Here is a 20849-nt window from a genome sequence, read left to right on the forward strand (position 1 = left end):
CAATCTTGATGTCTGCTAGAGTCTTAAAAGAGATTAATGGAATGATTAGCTTGGTTATTTGAAATGAAAAGAAGCCTGGTCTGAAGTTCACCAAGCTGCAGCCCTCAGGTTCCAAGGAGGAGGTCTAAGGGTCCTGAATATTAGACTGTACCAATTAACCTCTCATCTTAGGTTTACAAGGGACTGGGTTAAAAAGGAACCCACCTCCATTTGGCTTGATATTGAAGCAGACCTGTCCGCTTACCCTTCGTAGGTCTTGTTATTTTATGGGGACCTTAAGTCGGGTTCTGCTAGCTGCAAAAATCCTATTATTATTAATACTTTGCATGGAGTATGATCCGTCAAGTAGAAGGGAGATCTAAACTGATTTCCACTTTCTCACATCCAGGGCAGCCGGGACTTCCTACCAGGTCTTATGGATCATATGAAATAAAAATCGCTTGTCATGAGTAGGCTTCAATGATGTTACTGTGAAAAGCCCCTAGTCGCCACATTCCGGCGCCTGTCCGGGGAGGCTGGTACGGGAATCGAACCGTGCTGCTGGCCTGCTTGGTCTGCTTTAAAAGCCAGCGATTTAGCCTGGTGAGCTGGGAGAGAGGCATTTGTAGGAGATATGTTCAGTGGTGCTTCCTTGTCATCCTTTGAGCAGCTATGCTCAACAATTTGACATTCTAAGACACTCGCTTTTTAAAAATATCTGCAACTTAGTGACTTTATCCTTTGCAAGACAACTTTGCGTCTTGATTCCAATTTTCCCGATGGAAAGCATCCGATTTTGTGGAGCCTAGAGAATTAATTAGCAAGATTTATGAACCTTGTGTTCTAAATCCTGTGTTAGTTCATTGGGTACCGTGCAGTCTTGGTCTTGCTAACTAATATTGAGGAGGAGACATGGGGTAGTATATGAAATTATGGCAATAACATTTTGGTATCCAATAGAATGAAGGACACTCAGTTTAAAATACTGCGGCGCTTGCATTTCTTACTGAGTTTGAGTCACCCGTTTAATCCTGCTATATCCCCGTTGTGCCTAAAGTACCTGGTATTCAAGGAATCATAGAATTTACAGGGCAGGAGGCCATTCGGCCCATCGAGTCTACACCAGCCCTTGAAAGAGTACGCTAATTAAGCTCATGCCTCCACCCTATCCTTGTAACCCAACCTAACCTTTGGACATGAAGAGTTAATTTAGCGTAGCCAATCCACCTAGCCTGCACATCTTTGGACTGTGGGAGGAAACCCACATAGACACAGGGACAAAGTGCAAACTCCACACAGGCAGTCACCAGAGCCAGAATTGAACCCGGGTCCCTGGAGCTGTGAGGCAGCACTGTCGAGGGGGATAATATACACTACGTATGGATCTGTGTCAAATTCAATCCTATTTGTCTGGTGTAGTTAAGGAGCTTGAGAGGATATTGACAGGGCCTTAGAATTTGATTCTTTGTTCTTAATTCTGAGTCTTCCAGATAGGAGAATTATTGATGTCAATGTAAAAAGGATGTATAACATCCTAGCTCTTGCACCTCGTGAAAAGATCCTCTACCCCTGGATCAGTGACAAGTATCCTTCAATTCAAAACAGTCATAAAAGTCATGCTCCTGCAAGGTTTCCCATGACCATATTGCAAGTAGCAATCTCGCTATACCAGAAATGTGTGCAGCTGGATATATTATCCAATCTTGTTTATACGGCCTTATTATCTTTCTCCCCTATTTTATGATTGATCCAGTGTTAAAATTGGAGGCACTAGTTCTGAAGGACCATTGTTCTGCATTTGTCCTGTCTTGCTTTTTCTTACATTTGCAGAAATATTTGTTCTGTATTGTACCAGTTGTGCTTTTGAAAATATTGTTGCGTTACTTGTAAAACTCTAATACAATATATTTTTAAAATAAATAAAGCATTGTGCTTGGTATGCATTATTTCTGGCCTTGCTAATCTGCTATGCAAGATTTAATGATAGATGTATTTCCCTTTGTTCCTAATCTCCACCTAGACTCACACCTTCCAAGCAATAAGCGACCTCCCTATTCTATTCTTCCTACCAAAATGTACAAACGTACATTCATCTTTATTGAATCTCATTTGCCATTTTTTCCCCATTCTGCAAATGATTAATGTCCTCCTGTAAGTTGGTGCAAAACTCCTCATTATTGACTTTCTACCTCACCTCTAATTTTGTGTCATCCACAAACTTAGAAATAGTGCTTTAATTCCAAAATGCAAATTGTTCATGTAAATTGTGAATGGCAGTGATCCCAGCACTGATCCAGGAGGAATGGTACTTCACATTGTCTGCCACTCTAAATATCTACCCTTTATTCCCAATCTTCGCTTTTGATCTCAAAGCCAGCTAGAAATCCATTCTGCCACTTGTCCCGACTCCATATTCTCTGGCATTATTCATTAGTCCACTATGGGGCATCTTATTCAAAGACCTTTTAAAAGTCCTGATGAATTACATGTACCAAAATTCAGCAAGATTGATCTCAAGCAAGATTTTCCCTTTTGAACCCCATGGTGACTGTTTGTTATATTTATAATTTCTACATTTTCTTATCTTGTCTTTATTATGGATTCCAATATTTGGCCTACCGCTAATGTGAAGCCTATGAAGGTCTATAATTCCGGAGACATTTCTGTCTCACTTCCTGATGTCAGGTCGGAGAGAGAGGGGGGGGGGGGGGGGGGGGGGGGGGGGGCTAGGACACACACACACCACCACACACACGAGATTGTGTTTCTGCAAGGGAAGTTTCAGCCTAATCGACCGAATAAATATACCAAAATAGAACTCGCCCCAAACAGGCTAGATAGACTCCCTGTAAAACGAACATTTCCCATCAACAATAGGGATTGTCTCTATCTCTTTTGGAAGGTTCCCTTCAGCTAATCTAATGTTCCTGGAAGGTGTCAGCAACATGACCGTACGTGGAGGCGGTGCTGCAGAAATGACCAGCCCATAACTGTCATGGCTAAACTGACAGTTTCTCAGAAGAAATAGATTGGCACAAGTACTGCTGTGCTAACTCAGTTTGAAGATGATCAATAACTGAAACAAATCAACCCACTATGGAAAGCAGATGAACCACAATCCAGTTATAAAATGAATTTAAATTACTGTACAGAGTGATGTCCAATAATAATAATAATCATAATAATCTTTATTGTTGCAAGTAGGCTTGCATTAACACTGCAATGAAGTTACTGTGAAAGTCCCCTAGCCGCCACACTCCGACGTGTGTTCGGATACACAGAGGGAGAATTCAGAATGTCTAATTCATCTAACAAGCACATCTTTCGGGACTTGTGGGAGGAAACCGGAGCGCCTGGAGAAAACCCAAGCAGACGTGGGGAGAATGTGCAGTCTCCACACAGACAGTGACCCAAGCTGGGAGTAGAAGCCGGGTTCCTGGCGCTGTGAAGCAACAGTGCTAACCACTGTGCTGCCATGCCACCCATTATTCATCCTGGCGCCCTTATAAGTCCGCAAACCAATCCGTAAAAGTGGTATTTCCAGCCAATATTTACTACTTAAATTTGGGATTCAAATGTATAGTATCATGGCTAATGTATACATTTTTTTGAAAACTGGACAAAGCCTTTAAGCTGCGGCTGGTCTTGACTCAAGCAATAGGAACATTCCAGCATTCAGAAGAGTATAAAGAGATACTCATAACCCTTATGACTGCAGCGACCAAATTCCAAAAGAATTGTTCAGAGGCCATTTACATTTCTTAGATCAGTTCTGGCCAAGGGAGATGATCAGTCTGTAAGAACAAATAACCCTGAAATCTCTTTAAATTATTAATGGTTTAAACATTAACCTTCTCAAGACTTAGAGGGTGCGGAATTCTTAAAGAGCATCCAGGAGAGCTTAGAATAAAATCATAGAATCCCAACAGTGCAGGAAGCCATTCAGCCCATCGAGTCTGCACCGACCCTCTGAAAGAGCACCCCACCCAGGCCCACTTCTCCGCCCGATCCCTGCAGCTCCACCCAATCTTTGGACACTGAGGGGCAATTTAGCATGGCCAATTCACCTAACTAATTCACATTTATGGTCTGTGGGAGGAAACGCATGCAGATACCTGAGAGAACATACAAACTCCACAGAGTCACCCAAAGGAGTCAAACCCAGGTTCCTGGTGCTGGGGCAGCAGTGCTAACCACTGTGTCACTGTGGCGCCCTAAACAGTCTGAGGTTGTTCTCCTCAGAGCAGATAAACCTGAGGGGGGCCTGATTGAAGTGTACTAAATTATGAAGGGCACAGATAGGAAGAAATATTTCCCTCGGTGAGGGGTCACTAACCTGGGGACATAAATTTATTACAATGGGAGCAGCAGATTTAGAGGGGATTTGAGGAAAGATGTTTTCATCCAGAGGGTGATGGGAATCTGGAATTCACTGTCTGAAAGGGTGGTAGAAGTGGGAACCCTTACAATATTTAAGAAGCATTTAGATGAGCACTTGAAACACCCAATGGCATACAAGGCTACGGACCAAGTGTTGGAAAATGGGATTAGGATAGGTGCTTGATAGCCGGCACAGACATGATGGGCCAAAAAGTGTCTCTTTCTGTGCTGTAAAATTCTATGACTCTAATCCACACAGCCTCTGTCCAAGTCAAAATTGGGTGGGTGGTAGGAGTCACATCAACCTCACCATCATGCTTGGGAACAGGTAATACTGCCAAGCTCAGGCTCCATTTGCCATCCAGCAGGCGGCAGCTCAGACAAAGGGCTCCCTTCAGGTTTGAATACATGGTTCTTCTACCTACACTGTTTGAACTGGAACTTTTGAACTTCTGTACCAGTGCCTACAAGACTAACTAATACCTACGTGTCAATTCCATCGTGGAAATCATCTCTACTGCAAAAGTGAATTATCCAGCATCAGTCTGCAACCTGTGACTCTGGGAAATAATACACCATTGGAATTTGTTTCTGGACTTTGGAATCACGTGAAACAATTCTTATGGTGTCTATGATCTTTGCCCTGTACCACTTTCCTTTTGCTATCCCATCTTTATTGTGGGAATGAAGGAAAAAGCATATAAAGTGGCAAAGATTGGTGGGAGACTAGAGGACTGGGAAATCTTTAGGGGGCAACAGAAAGCTACTAAAAAAGCTATAAAGAAGAGTAAGATAGAGTACGAGAGTAAACTTGCTCAGAATATAAAAACAGACAGCAAAAGTTTTTACAAATATATAAAACAAAAAAGAGTGGCTAAGGTAAATATTGGTCCTTTAGAGGATGAGAAGATTCAAAACAGAGGTAAAAAGATTCAAAACAGAGGTAAAAAAAACCAACATAAGTGTACTTTACCTGAATGCTCGTAGTATTCGGAATAAAGTAAATGAGTTGGTGGCACAAATCATTGTAAATGACTATGATTTAGTGGCCATTACTGAAACATGGTTAAAGGATGGTCACGACTGGGAGTTAAATATCCGAGGGTATCAAACTATTCGGAAGGACAGAGTGGATGGTAAGGGAGGTGGTGTTGCTCTGTTATTTAAGGATGACATCCGGGCAATAGTAAGGGATGACATCGGTGCTATGGAGGATAAGGTTGAATCCATTTGGGTGGAAATCAGGAATAGTAAGGCGAAAAAGTCACTGATAGGAGTAGTCTATCGGCCACCAAATAGTAACGAGATGGTGGGGCAGTCAATAAACAAAGAAATAACTGATGCATGTAGAAATGGTACAGCAGTTATCATGGGGGATTTTAATTTACATGTCGATTGGTTTAACCAGGTCGGTCAAGGCAACCGTGAGGAGGAGTTTATAGAATGTATCCGCGATAGTTTCCTAGAACAGTATGTAATGGAACCTACGAGGGAACAAGCGGTCCTAGATCTTGTCCTGTGTAATGAGACAGAATTGATTCATGATCTCATAGTTAGGGATCCTCTCGGAAGGAGCAATCACAATATGGTGGAATTTAAAATACAGATGGAGGGTGAGAAAGTAAAATCAAATACTAGTGTTTAGTGTTTAAACAAAGGAGATTACAATGGGATGAGAGAAGAACTAGCTAAGGTAGACTGGGAGCTAGGACTTTATGGTGGAACAGTTGAGGAACAGTGGAGAACCTTCCAAGCGATTTTTCACAGTGCTCAGCAAAGGTTTATACCAACAAAAAGGAAGGACGGAAGAAAGAGGGAAAATCGACCGTAGATATCTAAGGAAATAAGGGAGAGTATCAAATTGAAGGAAAAAGCATATAAAGTGGCAAAGATTGCTGGGAGATTAGAGGACTGGGAAATCTTTAGGGGGCAACAGAAAGCTACTAAAAAAGCTATAAAGAAGAGTAAGATAGAGTATGAGAGTAAACTTGCTCAGAATATAAAAACAGACAGTAAAAGTTTTTACAAATATATAAGACAAAAAAGAGTGGCTAAGGTAAATATTGGTCCTTTAGAGGATGAGAAGGGAGCTTTAATAATGGGAAATGAGGAAATGGCTGAGGAACTGAACAGGTTTTTTGGGTCGGTCTTCACAGTGGAAGACACAAATAACATGCCAGCGACTGATAGAAATGAGGCTATGACAGGTGAGGACCTTGAGAGGATTGTTATCACTAAGGAGGGAGTGATGGGCAAGCTAATGGGGCTAAAGGTAGACAAGTCTCCTGGCCCTGATGGAATGCATCCCAGAGTGCTAAAAGAGATGGCTAGGGAAATTGCAGATGCACTAGTGATAATTTACCGAAATTCACTAGACTCTGGGGTGGTCCCGGTGGATTGGAAATTAGCAAACGTGACGCCACTGTTTAAAAAAGGAGGTAGGCAGAAAGCAGGAAATTATAGGCTAGTGAGTTTAACTTCGGTAATAGGGAAGATGCTGGAATCTATCATCAAGGAAGAAATTGCGAGGCATCTGGATAGAAATTGTCCCATTGGGCAGGCGCAGCATGGGTTCGTTAAAGGCAGGTCATGCCTAACTAATTTAGTGGAATTTTTTGAGGACATTACCAGTGCAGTAGATAACGGGGAGCCGATGGATGTGGTATATCTGGATTTCCAGAAAGCCTTTGACAAGGTGCCACACAAAAGGTCGCTGCATAAGATAAAGATGCATGGCATTAAGGGTAAAGTAGTAGCATGGATAGAGGATTGGTTAATTAATAGAAAGCAAAGAGTTGGGATAAATGGGTGTTTCTCTGGTTGGCAATCAGTAGCTATAGGTGTCCCTCAGGGATCCGTATTGGGCCCACAATTGTTCACAATTTACATTGATGATTTGGAGTTGGGGACCAAGGGCAATGTGTCCAAGTTTGCAGATGACACTAAGATGAGTGGTAAAGGGAAAAGTGCAGAGGATACTGGAAGTCTGCAGAGGGATTTGGATAGGTTAAGTGAATGGGCTCGGGTCTGGCAGATGGAATACAATGTTGACAAATGTGAGGTTATCCATTTTGGTAGGAATAACAGCAAACGGGATTATTATTTAAACGATAAAATATTAAAGCATGCCGCTGTTCAGAGAGACTTGGGTGTGCTAGTGCACGAGTCACAGAAGGTTGGTTTACAAGTGCAACAGGTGATTAAGAAGGCAAATGGAATTTTGTCCTTCATTGCTAGAGGGATGGAGTTTAAGACTAGGGAGGTCATGTTGCAATTGTATAAGGTGTTAGTGCGGCCACACCTGGAGTATTGTGTTCAGTTTTGGTCTCCTTACTTGAGAAAGGACGTACTGGCGCTGGAGGGTGTGCAGAGGAGATTCACTAGGTTAATCCCAGAGCTGAAGGGGTTGGATTATGAGAAGAGGTTGAGTAGACTGGGACTGTACTCGTTGGAATTTAGAAGGATGAGGGGGGATCTTATAGAAACATTTAAAATTATGAAGGGAATAGATAGGATAGATGCGGGCAGGTTGTTTCCACTGGCGGGTGACAGCAGAACTAGGGGGCATAGCCTCAAAATAAGGGGAAGTAGATTTAGGACTGAGTTTAGGAGGAACTTCTTCACCCAAAGGGTTGTGAATCTATGGAATTCCTTGCCCAGTGAAGCAGTTGAGGCTCCTTCATTACATGTTTTTAAGGTAAAGATAGATAGTTTTTTGAAGAATAAAGGGATTAAGGGTTATGGTGTTCGGGCCGGAAAGTGGAGCTGAGTCCACAAAAGATCAGCCATGATCTAATTGAATGGCGGAGCAGGCTCGAGGGGCCAGATGGCCTACTCCTGCTCCTAGTTCTTATTATGTTCTTAAGGGAGTTTTAATAATGGGAGATGAGGAAATGGCTGAGGAACTGAACAGGTTTTTTGGGTCGGTCTTCACAGTGGAAGACACAAATAAAATGCCAGTGACCGATAGAAATGAGGCTACGGCAGGTGAGGACCTTGAGAGGATTGTTATCACTAAGGAGGTAGTGATGGGCAAGCTAATGGGGCTAAAGATAGACAAGTCTCCTGGCCCTGATGGAATGCATCCCAGAGTGCTAAAAGAAATGGCTAGTGAAATTGCAGATGCACTAATGATGATTTACCAAAATTCACTAGACTCTGGGGTGGTCCCGGTGGATTGGAAATTAGCAAACGTGACTCCACTGTTTAAAAAAGGAGGTAGGCAGAGAGCAGGAAATTATAGGCCAGTGAGCTTAACTTCGGTAGTAGGGAAGATGCTGGAATCTATCATCAAGGAAGAAATAGCGAGGCATCTGGATAGAAATTGTCCCATTGGGCAGACGCAGCATGGGTTCATAAAGGGCAGGTCGTGCCGAACTAATTTAGTGGAATTTTTTGAGGACATTACCAGTGCAGTAGATAACGGGGAGCCAATGGATGTGGTATATCTGGATTTCCAGAAAGCCTTTGACAAGGTGCCACACAAAAGGTCGCTGCATAAGATAAAGATGCATGGCATTAAGGGTAAAGTAGTAGCATGGATAGAGGATTGGTTAATTAATAGAAAGCAAAGAGTGGGGATTAATGGGTGTTTCTCTGGTTGGCAATCAGTAGCTAGTGGTGTCCCTCAGGGATCCGTGTTGGGCCCACAATTGTTCACAATTTACATAGATGGTTTGGAGTTGGGGACCAGGGGCAATGTGTCCAAGTTTGCAGATGACACTAAGATGAGTGGTAAAGCGAAAAGTGCAGAGGATACTGGAATTCTGCAGAGGGATTTGGATAGGTTAAGTGAATGGGCTAGGGTCTGGCAGATGGAATACAATGTTGACAAATGTGAGGTTATCCATTTTGGTAGGAATAACAGCAAACAGGATTATTATTTAAACGATAAAATATTAAAGCATGCCGCTGTGCAGAGAGACCTGGGTGTGCTAGTGCATGAGTCACAGAAAGTTGGTTTACAAGTGCAACAGGTGATTAAGAAGGCAAATGGAATTTTGTCCTTCATTGCTAGAGGGATGGAGTTTAAGACTAGGGAGGTTATGTTGCAATTGTATAAGGTGTTAGTGAGGCCACACCTGGAGTATTGTGTTCAGTTTTGGTCTCCTTACTTGAGAAAGGACATACTGGCACTGGAGGGTGTGCAGAGGAGATTCACTAGGTTAATTCCAGAGCTGAAGGGGTTGGATTATGAGGAGAGGTTGAGTAGACTGGGACTGTATTCGTTGGAATTTAGAAGGATGAGGGGGGATCTTATAGAAACATTTAAAATTATGAAGGGAATAGATAGGATAGATGTGGGCAGGTTGTTTCCACTGGCGGGTGAAAGCAGAACTAGGGGACATAGCCTCAAAATAAGGGGAAGTAGATTTAGGACTGAGTTTAGGAGGAACTTCTTCACCCAAAGGGTTGTGAATCTATGGAATTCCTTGCCGAGTGAAGCAGTTGAGGCTCCTTCATTACATGTTTTTAAGGTAAAGATAGATAGTTTTTTGAAGAATAAAGGGATTAAGGGTTATGGTGTTCGGGCCGGAAAGTGGAGCTGAGTCCACAAAAGATCAGCCATGATCTCATTGAATGGTGGAGCAGGCTCGAGGGGCCAGATGGCCTACTCCTGCTCCTAGTTCTTATGTTCTTATGTTTATGAAAAGGAGGCCACGTTGCTACCTTCCTCATACGTTTCGAGTATGTGCAAATAAATGCACCCTTTTAGTTCAGCCTATCTCGAGTTTTCTGGGGTTTATTAATACAGAATTGGGTCACACCAAAACAGAGGGATCGGGAAATATGCCACTGCTGAAAAAGGGGGAAAGTAAAAATCAAAGACATCATTCTGTTTATGGACTAGAATTAGGGCTGGTTAAATTAAACCCCCTCCTACTTGTAACATTAAATAGGAGGAATTACTGAGATTCCCGTCCTCTGGAACAACATATTTTTCTAACAAATTATTTCATATAAGCAGGGTTGCCTCCGCAAACTCTTCTTTAGATTCCTTGAAAAGTGTTTTTCAAACTTCTTTTCCTTGGACCCACTTTTTCCACTGGCCTGTCTTTGAGACCCACGCCGGACACGTTACGTCCGCTTACCCAGTCTATCCCGGGTTAAGGCAGTGTTTGGGACACTAAAGCTTTCTTGCCCCAGACAAGAGAGGGAAATAAATCATCTAGTTTTCTTGTTCTTAATCACTATCCAGCAATCCTGGTTCATTGAATTTATGACAGCATTGAATGGGGGCAGGATCAGACATACCCGTGATGTCCTCCTATCTATAAATGTTAACTGCTCAGGGTCACACATGAAGAATAGTTACTCATGAGAGATACTGGAGGGCCACCAATGATTGTGAACCTGCATTTATCGTGGGACACTGCTTCAAGGAAAAAAGGCGAAGGAAGAAGACTGAGGAGGTGAACAAAGAACAGATATCACTGGGAGAGAGCCATATGTGGTTCTTGCTAATAAAACAGCTATAAATCTGAAGATAGTGATTTATAATTTACTTAAATGCAATTCAATTACTTGATACAAGTTTATTCAACTTCAAAGTGCACTATTAGAAACAGGTTAATCAATATTGGTGAATTCTGACAACACTGCTGCCTAACAGACAATTGCAAACTAACAGAGGGGGTTGTCATTAATCAGACAGAATGGACATTGAACAAAGTTTTCTCAGATATTCATTATTTGCTCAACATCTTCCTATTTAGTATTGTTGAGTATACTTACTATACATTCCACCTGGCGGGTTTCTTTATCCATAGCATACCACCTAATACTTGAAAGACAGCCTCCGTCTTATTCACCGGGGGATGGATTAATTTGGTCACCTAACAATTTGTATTGTTTTTTTAAAAACACAATTCGAGTCAAATCTCTCTGGTGAAGTTTCCGCCATCTTTACTTTCTGTGGCATCCAGTGAGTAAACACGCAGCCCTCTCCTCAATGCCCTCCCCCACTGTGGGGCCAGCCATAAAGCAAACGCATCTCGGAGCCAGCTGTTGACAAAAACCGTGCAAACAATGCATCATATAATCTGCAAGAGGTTACAGGCGACTTGGTGGTCATGTCTGCCTGTCCTATGGGTAGCTTTCTGTATTTGCTCGCTTACTGACCTGTTATTTTTAGTGATGTCCTGATATTGCTGTACACTAAGAATGCCTATATTCGACCATCATGACACCATTGGGATCACTGCCATTGCCTTTAAAAAGTTGTTAGCATTTAATAGGGGCCCCACTTGTGTGACATATGAAAACCGTTGCTCCGCGACCCTTCTGACACCTGCCCACAATCCACTCACAGGTCGCAAGCCCACTTTGAACAAGTGTGCTTTAAAATATGTGAATTCAATCCATCTGGCCAGTGGAATTCAACCTCTGAGTTTATTTAGTTTACATAATAGGTCCCTTTTTAAAAATCATCTCTTTATTCATCCATGGAGTCCAACCAGTGTTTGGTTTGTTCTTTCCTTTAGCTGAATATATTTTTCCTGCAGTCTGTTAAAAATCTTTTAAAAATGTTTTCCATTGTTGTACATTGTTGCTTGCCAATGATATTGCCCATTTTCTTTTCCTATGTTATGTTAGAGTCACTATTGCCTAGATATTTCCTTTCTTTTATCTGCTCTGGTTCATTCCCATTATTAGATCCAATAGCAATTTTTAAAAATCCATTTTGCTTATTGGGTTACAGATAGTCCTGGACACATTGAAGGAACTCCATCCTCCTAGCCCATTGAAAGGTCATTGTAAGAGTTCTTCCTGTCTATTTCCTTTGCTCCCATTTCTTTTGTTTTATTTTATAGTTTTGGTCTGTGGATCAATAATTGGGATGTATCTTTAAGTAGAGAGAAGAAAGCAGAACTCTCAAACAGCCTTCTTGCCAGTATACTGTATTCTCAGGCTGTGTGTTTGGGAGACGAAGCCAGACTCTGCGGTACCAAGTCATTGGGCATAACCGGTTTTAGAGGGCATGAGTTTGATAGGTTTACTGGCAACCAATAGTTTGGCCAGGGACAGTGTGCCTGACAACAGTCTGTGATTGGTTTCTGGGGAGGTGATGTTTCTGAGAGAACCTCCCAGAATGATCGGACCTAAGAAGTGAAGGGAACTGTTTTCTCTCTCTGCTGCCTGCTTCCTGTAGGTGGAAGCTGAAGATCTTTTAAGTGCAACAAAACCAGAAGTTTGTTGCGCTTCAGAGGATGAAGTAAAATAACTGCTCTATTGTTTTGAAAGCAGTGAGTGTCCAGCATATCCTTTGCTGTGAATCTGAACTGATTCAGAGTGCAGGGAAGGTAGACAACCTCCGCTGAGATCATCGTATCAAGCCTGGCAGAGCATCTGTACGTACGTACATATTTACATAAAAAAAACTGGGGTGAGTTAGAAAAGTGGGGGGGTTGGGAAATGGTTTGTAGATAACCACCTACATTTTCTGTCTGTTTAATTCAAGGTAGTGTTCATAATTGGGGCTGGTTTAGCTCACCAGGCTAAATCGCTGGCTTTTAAAGCAGACTACGCAGGCCAGCAGCACGGTTCGATTCCCGTACCAGCCTCCCCGGACAGGCGCCGGAATGTGGCGACTAGGGGCTTTTCACAGTAACTTCATTGAAGCCTACTCGTGATAATAAGCGATTTTCATTTCATTTTTCATTTCACAACAAAAAGTTACTCGTGTTTTAAAGTTACAAACCTGGTGATTGTAGTTTATAATAATAATAATAATCGCTTATTGTCACAAATTGGCTTCAATTAATTTACAGTGAAAGGCCCCAGTCGGCACATTCTGGCGGCTGTTCGGGGAGGCCGGTACAGGAATTTAACCCGCGCTGCTGGCCTTGTTCTGCATTACAAGCCAGCTATTTAGCCGACTGTTCTAAACCAGCCCCTTTATTGGACTCAACCAAAGATCTTGGATATTTAAATACATCTGATTTCACTGGTGTTGCAACTCCAGGTCAAGTGGGGCTGGAATTGACCACGCACTAACCCAGCGTGTCGTGACCAAGATCCAATAGCAAATCTTTCCTTGCTAAGATTTTTACTTATTGGGTTGCAGAGGAATCCTGGACACATTGGTGGAACTGTATTCCCTCATCCCCAACGAAAGGCCATTGACCTGAACCACTGGGCTGGATTTAATGAATGAAATGAAAATCGCTTATTGTCACAAGTAGGCTTCAAATGAAGTTACTGTGAAAAGCCCCTAGTCGCCACATTCCAGCGCCTGTTCGGGGGCTGGTACGGGAATTGAACTGTGCGGCTGGCCTGCCTTGGTCTGCTTTAAAAGCCAGCGATTTAGCCCAGTGTGCTAAACCAGCCCCATGCAATGCTCGCCCGCAATGGATTTGAAGATGGGGGGGGCTGTGTTAAATACAGCAGGCACCTTCCCTGCAATTATACCAGCAGCCAGGGTGGCTTTGGGCAGCCCCACATCAGAGGGTAAATTGAGTTCCTCACCACAACTTTGTGGGGACCAATGTGCCTCATATAATTCAGTCCATAAACTCTGTTCCTTCTCTCCACAAGTGGCTGAGTACAATCCAGCATTTACTATATTTATTTCAGTTTTTGGTACTGATGCTTTAACTCTCCATGGCTTTAGACATTTGGCCAGATTTTACTGTAGGGAATAGCAATTTCAGGATTGGACCCCAAGACTCTAGTACAAGAATATGGAATAAGAAAGGCACTCGTTAATCATGTCCCATCTTTCCACAAATTAAATCTAACCTCACTCTACAGGTAAGGAGTTAGGCAGCTCCTTGAATAAAAGAAAACAACACATGAGAGTTCAATCAATCCGTCAAGCCTTTGCCAATGTTTTTCTCCTGGAGTCACTCCATCCACTATAATTGTATTTCTCCCTCTACACAGCATTTAATATTCCTCTTTTATCCAACCAATCCAACTAAAAGAAACACAGAAGTGCAAGTCACCCTAAGCTACTCCTAGAATTAGTTCTTACTGAGAATCACGAAACATTATTTTACACAAAATGTAGTGGAAATCTTGAATTGCCTCAGTCAAATGCGGTGAATGCTAGGACAAATGAAATTTCCCAAGATTGATAGATTTTTGTCAGCTCAGGTATAAGGAATAAAAGCAGGTAAAAGTAGTTGAATACAGATGAACCATGATCTGATGGAATGGTGTAAGCAGGCTCAAGGCTGGTCCTGTTCCGATGTAAATTCAAAAACGAAAGAACAATGAAAAAGGACTGTAGAGTGAGGGGCATGGTTTCACACTGATCACCCAATGGAATGCACTCAAATGGCCATCATACATGTATAACGTTTGAAGTAAGTAATTTAGCTGCACTGAACTTATTGGCACCCATCCAAGGTTTCCATAACCTGCACTTTCAATGATGATCCCTGGATCACAGGCCCAGCTGGAAGCCCTCACATGCACACAGGCCCACTGGCACTTTTGCCTCCACAGCTTAAAATTATAAACAGCCAAAGAGCCAACAAGATTAAACCTGGAACAGTGCGTAGCTAGGATACTTACTGGATGAACTCAATTAGCTTTGTTTTTAGCTTTCTACACTAAAATAAGTTTTCTTAGTCTTTGTTCATTGGGATGCTAGTCATCATCATCAGCTAATTCGGTGACTTTCACATGAATTATCTGCACAGGCTAATTGTGCTTCATTCGAAGAATTGGAGCGATTCCCCATTTACAGCTGGTCTTAACCGGAACCAGAAGCCTTCCTGCTGGGAACGAAGAATTGCTGCCTTAAATTATTAGCAAGCAGAATGATGTAGTAGGGAAAACTTGCATTTCAACTGAGGATAGAGCCATTTTTGATCAGTTTATAAAAAAAATACATTTAGTGCTTCCATATGTACAATCTGGAGATCCGTTATACAGAAAGTCATACATCAATTGGACTCTGCCCCTGCTGAGCAGTTGCTTCTGTGACGTCTTATATTCCTGATGGATCAAACATTGAGTGTTACAGTATTACATTCAACCCCTTCCCCATGAACAATAGACACCAGGTGGGCTAGTAGATTACACAGCTGACAGAATTTTTTCTTTGACTACTTTGAAACTGTGAAATGGACGGATGAATAAAGACCTTGGATGCTGCTCAAAGTAAACCCAGCTGGGATCATCAAAAGCCAACAGACCATTTATGTTGCACAATTGGAGGGGCACAATTTCAGGAGAAAAAAAAACTGTTGAACCCTTTATAATCTGTGCAAGGAGAAATACATGGGGACAGGAAGGGTGCAGGGTGCTGTGTATATTCATGACATTTTAAAAACAGGCTCTGCACATTCGCTAAAGATAAAGCACTAATGAGAACAAGGCTGAGTTTTAAAGGGTTCAATTATGAAAACAGATTGCATAAATTTGATCTGCAATCCCTTGAATACAGAAGATTGACCAATGATCGAGTGAAGGCCTTTAAAAGATTCAATAGGATAGAAACAGGGAAACTATTTCCTCTAGTGAAGGAATCATGAACGAAAGAACATAATTAAAAATTGGATCAAGTCCATTCATCAGCAAAATTAGGAAGCATTTGCTTTTAAACACAAAGGCTATTATAAATTTGGAACTTTATTCGCCACCCTCCCCACCGCCCCTTCACAAAAATATAGACTGAGGGTTGTGAGGCAATTGGTGCTTGCAGGACTGAAATTCTTCAGCATTTTCCTCAGCAAGGTCAAGAGATATGGAGTTAAGGCGGATAAATTCATCAGTCATGATCTAACTGAATGGTAGAACAGGTTTGAAGGGGCAGAATGGTGTACTCCTGTTCCATCAAGACAGCATTATCATCAGAATAAATTGCAAAAACAAAATCCTCTTTGTTTAAATAAAATAAATTTCAAAGCATTAAAAAAGGGGGTTTCTATAAAAGAACATTTACCTCAACCCACTATCCTTTCGAGACAATCAAATACTTTACAATTAATATTCTAGTTGTATAATGACACCCAACATTTCATGTACTCATACTGCCTATCCTATACTAGTAATTTACTACCGAAAGCCATGACATCGTCGTGGGAAAGAAGAGGGAAAGCACACATTTACAGTGCGAACAATGTTTAAGCCACAGAGTTTCTCTTAAAGCTGGGGACTTCCCTCAGTGATTCACTGGATTTCCCCCGTCAGCAGCTGAGCTCCTTCAACTAGGATCATGAATGAAATGAAATGACATTTCATGACAGCAGAAGAAGTGTTAAAACTGGGCAGAGGTTCCCAAGTTGGAAGAGGAGGAGAGGGGGATCAGGTCTTGATCACTCTTAACGTACCAGCATGGCCACGCTGAGGACAGGATCAGCATCAGTGGTCAGATAGTTTGCTAACCCCATTAGTGACCAACTGGGAAAGGTATCAGCAGGCTGTAATACCTAGCATCAACACATTTATGAAAGGATGAGTGGGGCTGGATGAGATAAGTAGGGGACAGTTGGGATAAATAAAAGCAGTTGGTTTGCAATAGTAGCTTATCTGCATTGTGGTTTTAATTTCTGACTTCCATTAATGTACCTTCTGCACTGTAAATGTACACGGCAGTGAATAGTGTTTTATTTATTTTCTGTAGAAAAGAAATTTAAAGTGCTTGGTAGCATACATCACCAAATACATCAGAATTTGCCACCATGTATATAATCTACACCGTAACAGGTACCTCAGTAAATTCCAGTCTGCAGTACAACCCAGGGCCAGATAGAAAACTAAAACCACTCTGGCAATTTAGGCTATTAATTCTTGTTTTATGGTGAGCTGCCCACTTAATTTTCCTCGACACATAAATGCCAAAAATATGTTCTATTAACTCTATACGCCTCAGTAGTCACCATTCAAATATGAGCCCTGACAGTGCAGACTTGGCCAGAGAGCAAGGTAGCAGCTGACAGCAGCATAAGTTGGGTCCGTCAGCCATGTATTGCTCTCCCTTCCAAAAATTCTCGCATTCGTATACAGCCTAAAATCAGAGCATCGTCAACAAAATTTTTTCGATCCTAGGCCAGGACCAATTGAATTTTTGGAAAATTCCTTGCCCATTTTACCCCACCCACCAGCAACCCTTCCGGCCCGCTACCTTCCCCAAAACCCACACACACTTTACTGTCAGGAACCAAAACCAACCTGATGAAGAGGAAGCCACGCTCACATCAGTAATTATTTTAGAATGAGGTTTCATTGTTTGTTCTTTTCCAGGGAGTTGAAGAGAAGAAACAGATGCTGAGGTCTTGTGCCTAGAATGCTGGGAGAGGTCAAGAGGCACCAGGTCACTGAACTCAAAGACATTGGACTCTCTGGGTAGAAACTGGTAACCGTCAGAATCTGAACCAAAACAGAAACAGCACAAGTGAATGGTGTTGTAGTTTCCCCAGTGAAATGTTTATGTAGTACAGTCGGCATTGTCAATTGTTTGAAAACTCACATAGGCTATCAGTGTAATAAGTATGCCAAACAAAAATTAACTACTCCCAACAGTACACTTAGAAGAGCTCAACAAAATGATAAACAACTATAATAATAATCGTTATTAGTGTGACAAGTAGGCTTACATTAAACGCTGCAATGAAGTTACTGTGAAAATCCCCTAGTCGTCACACTCGGCGCTTGTTCGGGTACACAAAGGGAGAATTCAGAATGTCCAATTCACCCAACAAGCTCGTCTTTCGGGACTTGTGGGAGGAAACTGGGGCATCGGAGGAAACCCATGCAGACGTGGGGAGAACATGCAGACTCTGCGCACAGACAGTGACCCGAGATGGGAATCGAACCCGGGTCCCTGACGCTATGAAGCAACAGTGCTAACCATAAAAGTATTATGAGAAGCTACGGTAGCCATATAAATAGGGGCATCATCTCACAACATACAGCACCACATAATTTAGTCTGCACAGCATAGTAGCCCAAGGGTTGGAAATATGGAAGCACGAATCTATGCTCAAAAGGTCAGAGGTGCACAGCTGAGTGGTAAAAGGCAACCCCCGAAACTTAACATACGGGAAGAAAAACAGAAAATGCATGAAATGCACAATCAGCATCTGGGGACAAAAGATAGGTTAGCAGTTCAGACGGCCAGTTACAACAACTCGTTCCATTTGCATCACTGAGATTTATGCCCTGATCCTGCTAATGTTTCCAGCATTTTCTTGTTTATTATTCCAGATTTCCAGGGCAGCATGTGGCACAGTGGATAGCACTGTGACTGCAGCACTGAGGACCTGGGTTCGAATCCCGGCCCTGGGTCACTGTCCGTGTGGAGTTTGCACATTCTCCCCATGTCTGCGAGGGTTTCACCCCCACAACCCAAAGATGTGCAGGCTAGGTGGATTGGCCACGCTAAATGGCCCCTTAATTGGAAAATTAAAAAAATAATAATTGGGTACTCTAAATTTATTTTTTAAAAATCCAGATTTCAAGCAATTGCGTTTTTTCTTTTCATTACTAAACTCCCACCATTGGTCCCAGCCATGGTCATTTTGTTGGTGCCGCAGAACTTGTGAATATTCTCAATATATTAAATATCATCCGAGAAACATGCCAGAACCAATCTAGCTGAAGCTACAGTGATCAGGTTGTCCATATGAAGAACTTGAGCAGAAAAGTGCATGTCAAAATGGGAATCAGTCCAATTCATCCAACTGTCTAATGGAATGATGGCAAAGCTTGCGAGTGGAAGATGATTTATTTCCTCCTGCTTGTCCCACATTATCTTCAGTAACTCTAATACTCGATGAAGGCCAAATTTATCTAGGACTGGAATGCTGTTTCCATGAATGAGAGACATTGCTAATAACTCTCAATATTCCTGAAACAGTTTGGCGTGGGACAAGATGGCCCAGTTCTCTTTCTTACCCTCTTGATGTTACAATCATAACCATTTTGTTCTAACTGCTTGCTCCTCCAATTGTGCAAATTTTTACTGCGTAAAATCAAGGTTTATTACATAGCCTGTACATCACTGGTCATGAAGCACATTAGAATACCCGAAAATACTATGTAAATGAAAATTATTTTCCTTGTTTCTGCTACTCAGAGTTTGACCTTGGGCTGGATTCTCCGTTCCCCCAGCCGCGTGTTTCTCGGCGGCGCACCAGTTGCTGACGGCAGGATTCTCTACTCCCTCCATTTGTTAATGGGATTTCCCATTGAAGCCACCCCACGCTGCCGGGAAACCAGTGGAACAGAGAATCTCAATGGTTGGAGAAATCCAGCCCTTACCTAGGACCTCAGTACATTGGGATTCCTTACTTTCTTTGGTCTTCCTTTCTTCTGCAAGTTCTAGGCATTTAAAAACCAAGCCTGGTGTCACCATTTCACAAGCTTAATGCTTTACCTTCTTATCATTTCATTTGTTTCTTAAATTTAAAAAAAATAAGCCTGTTCTGGTCAGCCATACTGCAGAATCCACTCAACATTACTGTGCATTCTGAGAATTCTCTCTAACAGCAACAAAAAGTGCATGCGCAAACAGCAATATGAACAAACCACACTCAGTATCCAGTGCATGGCTGAATAATGTGCATTGAGAATAAAAATAGATTTATGTAATTTAGTTTTATATAGAAACAAACATTCTTAAACTGGGCAAATTTCTTCTATTCACTGCCTTTATCTAAAACACTTCTAGAGAGACAATTTCCCAATTTAAGAGAGTTTGCACAATGACTTGTTTGATTCCAATTTGCAATGGCCTGACTTACACTGTTATCTGGTATAAATAACATTTCTTTAGTGTAACGCCTCAGTAATAGACTGCTTAACCATCCTCTGGAACAAGAACAATGCTCAAAATATGCAAGGGTTTCTAACCTCTCAGGTGAGTGTCTTACAGGACAGTTCTAATGAAGCGTCCTACCTGAAATTATCACCCATCTTTCTCTTTCAGATGCTGACCAAGCATTTCCTGCTATAATTTTAGATTTCTATCATTTACATATGAACATGGAATTAAGAGCAAGGGTAGGCCATTCCAACCTACAAATGATAAGATCATGGCTACTACTTTCTTGTCTACCCCCTCAACTCCCTTGTCAGTCAAGAATCACATCAGCTCAAGTCTTAAAAATATTCAATGATCCTGTTTCCAACACCGTCTGGTGAAGAGAATTCCACAGATTAACGACCCTCAAAAGAAAACAATTTTCCTCATCTCCATCTTAGATGGGAGACCCTTTCTTTTTAAACTGTGTCTCATAGTTCTGGTCTCTCCCACAAGAGGAAACATCCTTTTAGCCTGTCAAGTTCCCTCTGGATCTTATGTTTCAATAAAATTACTTCTCATTCTTCTGAAGTACAATGGTTATAGGCCCAACCTATCCAACTCCTTCATCCCAGGAGTCAGCTGGGTGAACTTTCTCTGCACTTCTCACACAATTATGTCCGTTCTTGAATAAAGAGACCCAAGTTATTTGCAATACACTAACGTGGTCTCACCAACACTGTACAACTGGAGCAAAGATTCCGTCCTTTTATATTATATTCCCTTGCAATAA

General features: G+C 41.9%; 1 protein-coding gene across 6 annotated transcripts in view; it reads right to left on the reverse strand.

The window, feature by feature from the left end:
• Positions 1-20849, reverse strand: part of phf20l1 (PHD finger protein 20 like 1) — a 167913-nt gene that overhangs the window by 53500 nt on the left and 93564 nt on the right. For all 6 annotated transcript variants that reach the window (XM_038808819.1, XM_038808818.1, XM_038808821.1 and 3 more), the window contains one exon: positions 17485-17682. In XM_038808819.1, the coding sequence (XP_038664747.1) occupies positions 17485-17682 (198 nt within the window). The remainder of the gene's footprint in view (positions 1-17484; positions 17683-20849) is intronic.

This window comes from Scyliorhinus canicula, chromosome 10 (genome assembly GCF_902713615.1).
Source record: "Scyliorhinus canicula chromosome 10, sScyCan1.1, whole genome shotgun sequence".
NCBI classification, from domain to species: Eukaryota; Metazoa; Chordata; class Chondrichthyes; order Carcharhiniformes; family Scyliorhinidae; genus Scyliorhinus; species Scyliorhinus canicula.